General features: G+C 52.2%; 3 protein-coding genes across 3 annotated transcripts; all 3 read left to right on the forward strand.

Annotated features, from left to right (window-relative positions):
* Positions 1-207: 207 nt before the first annotated feature.
* LOC136484186 (dehydration-responsive element-binding protein 1A-like) lies at positions 208-1,475 on the forward strand. Its single transcript, XM_066481407.1, has one exon. The coding sequence runs from the start codon at positions 363-365 to the stop codon at positions 1,032-1,034; it is 672 nt and encodes a 223-aa protein (XP_066337504.1). The 5' UTR covers positions 208-362; the 3' UTR covers positions 1,035-1,475.
* A 1,951-nt stretch (positions 1,476-3,426) lies between these two features.
* LOC136484185 (dehydration-responsive element-binding protein 1H-like) lies at positions 3,427-4,366 on the forward strand. The gene has a single exon (XM_066481406.1). It carries the CDS (start codon positions 3,509-3,511, stop codon positions 4,277-4,279), a length of 771 nt encoding a protein of 256 aa, XP_066337503.1. The 5' UTR covers positions 3,427-3,508; the 3' UTR covers positions 4,280-4,366.
* A 1,718-nt stretch (positions 4,367-6,084) lies between these two features.
* Positions 6,085-7,007, forward strand: LOC136482794 (dehydration-responsive element-binding protein 1B-like). The gene has a single exon (XM_066479990.1). The coding sequence runs from the start codon at positions 6,144-6,146 to the stop codon at positions 6,822-6,824; it is 681 nt and encodes a 226-aa protein (XP_066336087.1). The 5' UTR covers positions 6,085-6,143; the 3' UTR covers positions 6,825-7,007.
* Positions 7,008-8,959: the final 1,952 nt, after the last annotated feature.

An 8,959-nucleotide genomic window follows, 5' to 3' on the forward strand; every position in this document is an offset into this window, starting at 1 on the left:
GTAAGCAGAGACTGAAACCGATCACGGAAGGCGGAAGCCAAAGAAGTCCAGCGGTGGTACTACTACTACCCCAATAATAAAGAAAGAAAATATCAGGTCACCCTCGAAGCCTCTCACAGTTGCCTTTCCCGGCCTTACCCAGATGCGTCCCCCCTTCCTCTGCTTTCATTCTCCAGCTGTGTGCTCGTCCACTGGACTGGCTCCCTTCTTCCCGCGCTTTCCACTCTGTGCTCCATCCAGCCACCACCTATAAATATGCGCCCGCAAATCCGCCATTCGCATCTCAAACCCACTCGAGACCCAACTCAGTCAGAACGACCAAAGATCTTCAAGCTAAGCAACCGAGAGCTGATAAGAAGAAGATGTGTCCGATCAAGAAGGAGATGAGCGCCGAGTCAAGCTCGTCGTGCAGCTGGGCATCGACCTCGTCGGAGCACCACCAGACTGTGTGGACGTCGCCGCCGAAGAGGCCGGCGGGGCGGACCAAGTTCCGGGAGACGCGGCACCCCGTGTTCCGCGGCGTCCGGCGCCGGGGCAACGCCGGAAGGTGGGTGTGCGAGGTGCGCGTGCCGGGGAGGCGCGGCTGCAGGCTCTGGCTCGGCACGTTCGACACCGCCGATGGCGCCGCGCGGGCGCACGACGCCGCCATGCTCGCCATCGCCGGCGCGGGCGCGGGCCTCAACTTCGCCGACTCCGCGTGGCTGCTCGCGGTCCCGGCCTCGTACGCCAGCCTCGCCGAGGTCCGCCACGCGGTCGCCGAGGCCGTGGAGGACTTCCAGCGCCGCGAGGCGCTCCCGGAGGAGGAGGACGCGCGGTCGGCCGCGTCGTCGGCGCCTTCCTCCCCCGCCGCCAGCGTCTCCACCGACGGGGAGGAGTCCTCGCCATTCGAGCTGGACGTGTTCAATGACATGAGCTGGGACTTGTACTACGCGAGCATGGCGCAGGCGATGCTCATGGAGCCGCCGTCCGCGGTCCCGGCGTTCGGCGACGTCGGCTACGCCAACGCCGGCGATATGGCACTGTGGAGCTACTAGAACTGAAGCCGTTGTAGTTTGTAGTTCGATTTTTGCATTTCTTTCTTTCTCTTGGCTGCCGATCCCAACTTTTGGGACCGTAATGGTAGTGGTTAGTGGTTACTGCTTGTGGCAATGAAACAGAGCGAGTTGTGAATAGGAAAACAGAGCATGCCCTTGACGCTTGACTCTTTCTGCACCCAACGCCTAACGAGCAGCGGTCTTCACATAAAACTGTCAGTTCGCAATCTAACGGTATGGGATGACAGGCAATTCAAATGGAAGTGTCTTTAGTGCCTTGGATGGACGTGTAACGGCATTCATGAAAACTAGAAACACGGGCGTGGCTTTGCCGCGCCTTCCCTTTCTATTAGACCAGTGGCAATAAGAATACAGGTGCAGTGATGAGAAACTCAGTCATTTTTTTTATTCATTTTATAATTTTTATGTATTTTATTTGCCCCTAAAAAGCATAGGTAAAAATTTATATGGAAAATTCCTTACTAAAACATGTGATATTATGGATGCACTGCATAGTTGTACTCGTTAGTATTTCAGATCAACTTGATTTTCTAATTTATAATTTTTCTGTGATTTACTATGCAATTTTAAAGTTCCAGCTAATATATTTGTTGAAAAAAGAGATATAATCGAATGTGGCCTGTATTTTGATTTGAGAAAAATCTGAGGAGATTTTCGCAAAAATTGTTGAGAGTGTCTCTGGAGCGCGGGTTGATTTTGGATAAAGTGAAGGTCTTTTTTGAAAAAAAACCCAAAGTCCATCCGTTCTGGACTGCGGGTTGATTTAGAAATAATCTGAGGTGTTTTTTTTTGTAAAATGTTCTGAGAGGGCCTCTGGAGCACGGGTTGATTTCTGAAAAATATAAGGGGTTTTGCAAAACGTCTCTATTTCTTCCTTTGTGAACCTATAACAAAGCATGTTTCGAATTTCAATCTTCCCCCACGCTCACGAGCACTTGAAAGACAAAATATCTCGTCCACACGCTTCCGAGCAGGGGATCTCCAGAATGCACGGACGAATCCAGAGCCACTAATAATTTACAAATAGTATTTTTCCTTTTAAAAAAACAAAACATGTCGCCATCGAGACGTCAACACGACACGACTGTTACCCTCCTATCCTTTACATAAGAGCACAAGTTGAGCGCAGCGGTTAGCTGGAGCTCGCTAGCGCCCAAAAAAAACCCCCGCTGCCTGCGCCGCTCGCCTCAAGAGGCAGAAGAAGGCAACGCGAAAACGGCGGCCGCGGGCAATCAAGCAAGCGCGGGCAGGACGGCGGCCGCGGAGGAAAAAATAATTAAAAATCAGGCCGTCCCTCCCGTCGCAGCTCATCAGGGGCCTGGGCCTGTGGGGGACTCAGCTCACTCGGGACGCCGTCCCCGCGTCAGCGGACTGGACGACGGGATCCCCGCCGCATCCGGCCGTGTCGATCCGCATCAACCCCCACGTCGAGGAACCAATTGAAAATCACCGTCGAGGAAGGCGTGCAGAAATCGGAAACGGCTTGCGGGCTGGATACGGCTGTCGTATCCAGTATGTTTGGAACTGGTTCGGTTACTTTATCTCACAAGACTTCACAGTTCAAACTCGTATGCGCATAAAAATATCTGCATCCTCTTGATGTCATTGTGACGCAAAGTTCGCAGCAGCTGGAAGAGTCTTGGATGATTCTTCCATTTCAAATCCCAAAGTTGGCAGCAGTTGAGATCAGGTGAAATGTTGCAAATCTGCTTTCGGAGAGCAAAAATAAGCCAACACACAGAGAAAGGAACGGTAAGACGAGAGTTAAGTCATCGATTGTGAGTTATATAAGGTAGGATGGTGCATAGTGGCACATTTATACTTCTTCTCGGTTGCTAAGTCCTATCCTCCATTTTCGTTTACTTGACGCCGCATCTTTTTTTTCCTCGAAATTCTGATCCTGCGTCTTTTCTCTGCACAAACTTTTTCATTACTTGAAAACTCATATTATATGATTTGCTTCGAAAAATACTTCATATGATCAAAATTGCTACAACAATTTATTGGTAAAAGCCATCACTCCCTGCATCTCAAAGCGAGAAAAAAAGAAGAGGAGAATCACTCTCCAGTCCCCATCACCCATCAGTACATGTCCACGTCCGCCTCTGCTTCGGTTGTGCACCTTGGTGCAGGCCTAGATGCCCTCCCCTGCAACACCACTGTCAAGCAGCGAGCGGCTTTCCCTTCCCCCATCCCCCACACGCCCCCATCAGTCCCCAGTATGGCAGTGTCTATTGGAACCAGCTGTTCCTTTGCCGCGGACAGCCGCCCCCGTTCGTCTTCTCCGCGTGTGAACACCCGCATCGCATCGCAGGCATACCTATAAATACCACCTCCCAAAAAACCACACGCTCCACACAGCACTCAAGCTCAAGACAACCGAGCAGCTTCACTCCACTCTCAACACCGACCTCAAGCAGGGATCAGCACTTTAGCAGCAGCAGCAGGTAGCCATGGACATGGGCCGCCTCGAGCTCTCGCCATCCTCCTCCTCCTCCACCTCGGCGTCGTCCTCCTCGTCGGACCACAACAAGAAGGCGGTCTGGTCGCCGTCGTCCTCGTCCTCCCCGCAGCCCGCCAAGAAGCGCCCCGCGGGGCGCACCAAGTTCCGCGAGACGCGGCACCCGGTGTTCCGCGGCGTGCGCCGCCGGGGCGCCGCGGGCCGGTGGGTCTGCGAGGTGCGCGTCCCGGGGAACCACGGCGCGCGGCTGTGGCTCGGCACCTACGTCGCCGCCGAGTCCGCGGCGCGCGCGCACGACGCCGCGATGCTCGCCCTGGGCCGCGGCCGATCGGGGGCGGGCTGCCTCAACTTCCCGGACTCCGCGCGGCTGCTCGCCGTGCCGCCGCCAGCCGCGCTCTCGGGCCTGGACGACGCCCGCCGCGCCGCCCTCGAGGCCGTCGCGGACTTCCAGCGCCGATTCGAGTCCGCCGCCAGCGGCGCCGTCGACGAGGTGACATCGCGCGTGTCGGCTCCGCCGCCATTGCCGGACATTGTTTCCGGCTCGGCGGCGACGTCGCTTGAGCAAGTAACTGTGAAGGCTGACGAGCCGGCGGCACTGGACGTCGAAGCGTTCGAGCCCGACTGGTTCGGCGACATGGACTTGGACACGTACTACGCCAGCCTCGCGGAGGGGCTGCTCATGGAGCCGCCGGCGGCGGCAGCCGCTTGGGAACATGGCGACTTCGGCGACGGCGGAGCGGACGTCGCGCTCTGGAGCTACTAGCAACTTAACAATAAGCTTTGACGATCCCCAACTGATTGTACCCTGTTATGACTCTAACAAAATTCAAATTGATTCCTGGCTAATTAACTGCAACGGTTCAAAATTTTCGTGTCTAACTTTTCGATCTCTGCTCTCGTCTTTTGAGCATCGAAGTTCGTCCATGCAGTTTTTAGCCATAAACAGATTTTAAAGAGAGAAAGAGAGAGAGAACAGGAAAGCAACACATGCCTCAAAGAGTCCTTGCAAGAAAGGGCATCCGTTCATTTGCGAATTTTGCGACTGTAACTTTGTGAATTTGTGATGGTCCCATAGACCAAGACAACTTTCACGTGCTGGTGATCCGGTCCCAGTGACTGATCCAGAAGATGTGGCCATTCCACTTCGGACCCAGTCCGGTCATTCAACCTGCTCTGCTGGCTGAAGCCACTAGTTGAATCTTCTTTCCTTCTTGCAGTCAAAATCCTTCCAGTGAGTTACGCGAGCTGTCGCTTCACTGGGCGGAAGGGAAGCAGCAGCGGCGCTCTTGTCTCATCGCCCCTTTCGGCGTTTCCTCAATCCCTAGAGCCAAGACCCAAGAAGGCAAGAGACGCGAGCTGTGATGTGTGTTAGAAACGATAGGCAATATAAACGACGAAGAACAAACATAGGAGACACGAGATTTTAACGTGAAAAACCCTTGCAAGGAAGAAGGAAAAAAACCACGGGCACCAGCCAGCAAATCTTCACTATATCAGGTGAGGTTACAAACGTCGGGGATTTACAACTTTTCTTATTCCAAAACGACGGCTTACAGAATGTATATATAGAGATGAAAACCCCTAATAGGCGGCCGAAGCGAAGCGGAGGTAGAAGTTAACCTTTATATTATATATAACTGAATTTGGATCACAACTCAACGATGTGGAGGTCGCCTCAATATTTCTAGATGGCCGTTTCAGGCTCCACTGTGAGTACAACAACTGAGGGCAGAATTTTTATTTTATAGTCTTTTAATCGAAGAGAGTATCCGAAGTATCAGGTGGCAAATTTTGCTTCGACTGCCTGTTCGCTGCATACAGATACAGGTAGCAGGTCTTACACGCGGGTAACTGCCGAGCAGGAGTCAGGAGAACTAAACAGAATCGATCAATCCTCGGGTCTCATGCTCCAAGACCAAAGTTTGCAATTATGTTTTATCTTTTCATGTCCTAACATTGCTTCATGCTGAGTTGCTGACTGTGGTCTATCGGTCTATGGATGGCCAAGGAAAGACACTGCTGTGGCATCGCAGACTTTTTCTTATGCCAATCTGGAACACCAGCTTTGTGCGTTGACATCTGGATGCCCAACGCAGGCTTAGACCTTCAAGATCTTGTCTAGTCAACTGAGGAACCCAAAACATGGTCGTACCTCAGCAAAGAGATTGAACCGGAACGTTGTCAACGGGCCTCACCGGCCAAGCACGAGCCACCACGGGCAAGGCAACCAGGAGATCAGCTTTGAAAAGTAAACGCAGACCAGACCACACGCCATGAAGCTGATAGTGTCCAGTGACGGAGTGACACCCCGAGGCCAAGGCAAGTAGGCAGTCACTGACGTCGGACCCCACCCCGCCACCGCACCGCCGCAGTAGCTGACTTGGACCGCCACGCACGCCGATCCTCCACTCCACGCCACGCTGTCCATTTCCATTTCCAGCTAATCGCTTCTCCCTCCCCGCGGCACTGACGACCAGTCACCAACGTACCACCTGCACCGACTTGACCAGTTACCTATATATACTTTCCTGCCTCCTCCCCCTCCCTCCATCAAGTCCGAGCTCCATCGATCCCAGCACGACCGGAGCCACAGCCACCACGCCTACAGGATCTTCAGCGAGTCTGTAATGGACACGCCCTCGCCGCCGCCGTCGTCCGCGGAGCAAGAGGAGTACCGGACGGTGTGGTCGGCGCCGCCCAAGAAGCCGGCGGGGCGGACCAAGTTCCGGGAGACGCGGCACCCGGTGTTCCGCGGCGTGCGGCGCCGCGGCCAGGCGGGGGCGGGGCGGTGGGTGTGCGAGCTGCGCGTCCCGGGGCGGCGCGGCTCGAGGCTCTGGCTCGGCACCTTCGCCACGCCCGAGCTGGCGGCGCGCGCGCACGACGCCGCCGCCATCGCGCTGACCGGCCGCGCCGCCTGCCTCAACTTCGCCGACTCCGCGTGGCTTCTCCCGCCGCTGATGCCCGCGGCGCTGGCCAGCGCGCGCGAGGTCAGGAACGCGGTCGCCGAGGCCATCGGGGCGTTCCGGCGGCGCTCGGAGGAGTCGGCATCGGCGGCGGCATCGCCGGTGGCGGAGACGACGGCAGACGAGGACGAGGAGGGCAGTGGCTCTTCTGGCGCAACGCCGTCGCTGGACGTCACGTTCGAGCTCGACGACATGTTCAGATTCGGCGGCATGGTTGATTCCGGATCGTACTACGAGAGCTTGGCGCAGGGGCTGCTCGTGGACGCGCCGGCCGCCGCCGGAGCGGGAGCGTGGTGGGAGGACGTCGAGCATGGCACCGCTGACATCGCACTGTGGAGCTACTAGCGCATTACCAACTTGCTTCTCACAGATTCCAGATGGTTTTGTTTCCCAATCGAGAGAAACAGTGCATCGGATAGTGAGGGATTTTACAATTTTAGAATCATTATTGTGCTAGCTCTCTTGGTGCTCATGCTTCCTTTCTTATTTGGGGAAGCTAATTTGTAATTTTTTTAGAAATAAAGAAGAATGGCTCAGACATTTTCTAAAAATCTGGGGACTACTTCTGTTTGAAACCTGTTCGAAATAATGAGCAGGCTCGGACGACGTAGGGGTCTTTCCGGACAGCGAAGGCAGTCTTGTGGAGGCTGGGCACCTGTCGCGCACGCGTGGCTGGACACACGTACGGCCAAACGCGACAGGCTCCACTCCTAAGCGCAGCGATTCTTTGTGCGATATAAGTACACATATTCAGGTGTGTGGTTTGGCGCCAGTTGAGTTCCTTTTAAAGAAGATAAAATTATATTTATGTATTAATGTTAAGTCGCACTTCTTACATCAGTTTATGCGACTTGACATTAATATATAAATATAATTTTATCTTCTTTAAAAGGAACTCAACTGGCGCCAAACCACACACCTGAATATGTGTACTTATATCGCAGAACTCCTTCTTTTCTTCTTCTTCTTTTCGACGAGGATGCATGGTGTGTTGTTTCATAGGATGTTAATCCAAATCCCAACGAATAACTTAAGTGAATATTTGAAACAAGAAATGAATTCAAATTTTTGCATCGAGGATCCTTCTAATTCAGTCTATCTAATATCTTTTTCAGTGTCTAGAGAAACTAGATCTCGGTTACACATATTAGCAGTAGCCAGTAGGTTTTAGAGATTGCATTGACCAAAAAAAACAAACAATCACCTTACCATGTGCATCCTCCATATCGGGTTGATTTCGAACCATTGGTGTTTGACGACTTTCAAATTAGCGAACTTCTATGGAACTGCACGCATGTGAGTATTTACGTCGACATTGGAACTACACGCATTGTATTTTGGAAAAGATGGCACAGTGTTAAAGCTTACCTGGATCACTGGATTCATGTTCTTTGCCGAGTGCCTGAGGCACTCGGCAAAGGTCAAATTGTACTCGGCACAGAACACACGGCAAAAAATTGATCGGCAAAGCTCTCTTTGCCGAGTGTCTTTTATCGGGCACTCGGCAAAGGCTTTGCCGAGAGCCCAGGGGCACTCGGCAAAGAAAAGCGACCGTCACGGCGCCGGCCCCGTTGATGGTCGTTTTGCCGAGTGCCAACCCTGTAGGCAGTCGGCAAAGATTTTTTTATTTTTTTTTAAAAAAATTCTTTGCTGAGTGCCCTCTATCCGGCCCTCGGCAAAGATGTTTTATTTTTTTTCTAAAAATTCTTTGCCGAGTGCCCCCCTGGCCGACGCTCGGCAAAGTTTGAATTTTTTTTTAAAAAAATTCTTTGCCGAGTGCCCTCTGGCCGGCACTCGGCAAAGTTTGATTTTTTTTTAAAAATTCTTTGCCGAGTGCCATGGTCATGACAGTCGGCAAAGCTAGGAAAAATGATTTTCCGAGTGCCCATTTTTCCAGCTTTGCCCGAGTGCTGTGACCATGGCACTCGGCAACGGGGTCCTTTGCCGAGTGCAACATTCGGCAAAGTGTCCCAAAACGACAATTTTTATTTTTTTGCATTCCATTATGACAAATAAATTCATACAAACATATATCACACATATATATCTCATTAATCACATATATCTCATCCATCACATATATATCTCATCCATCCACACAACCATCCGCACATATCACATCCATCACAATATATATCATATATATAATAATAAGTGCTCAAGTCCATCCAAATAAATCCACAAGTCTATCACAAGTCCATCAAAGTCCATAAGTGCATCACAAGTATATCACAAGTCCATCACCAAGTGAACAACAAATGAAAAAATACAACGTGCACTCATCTCGGCCATTGCGATTGTGGTGAAGGCCCAGCGCCATCATTCGGAGGTGCATGAGGTGGATTATTCGAACCACCGTCAGATAGAGACTGCACAAAGAAGAAAAGATTGCATGTGAGACAAGCTTATTTGGATTGCTAATCTAGGAAGGTAGAGGCCATACAAGCAAAGCACAAGCGAAAGTAAAAAAACTTTCATAC

Source organism: Miscanthus floridulus, chromosome 9, assembly GCF_019320115.1.
Source record: "Miscanthus floridulus cultivar M001 chromosome 9, ASM1932011v1, whole genome shotgun sequence".
Lineage (NCBI taxonomy): Eukaryota > Viridiplantae > Streptophyta > Magnoliopsida > Poales > Poaceae > Miscanthus > Miscanthus floridulus.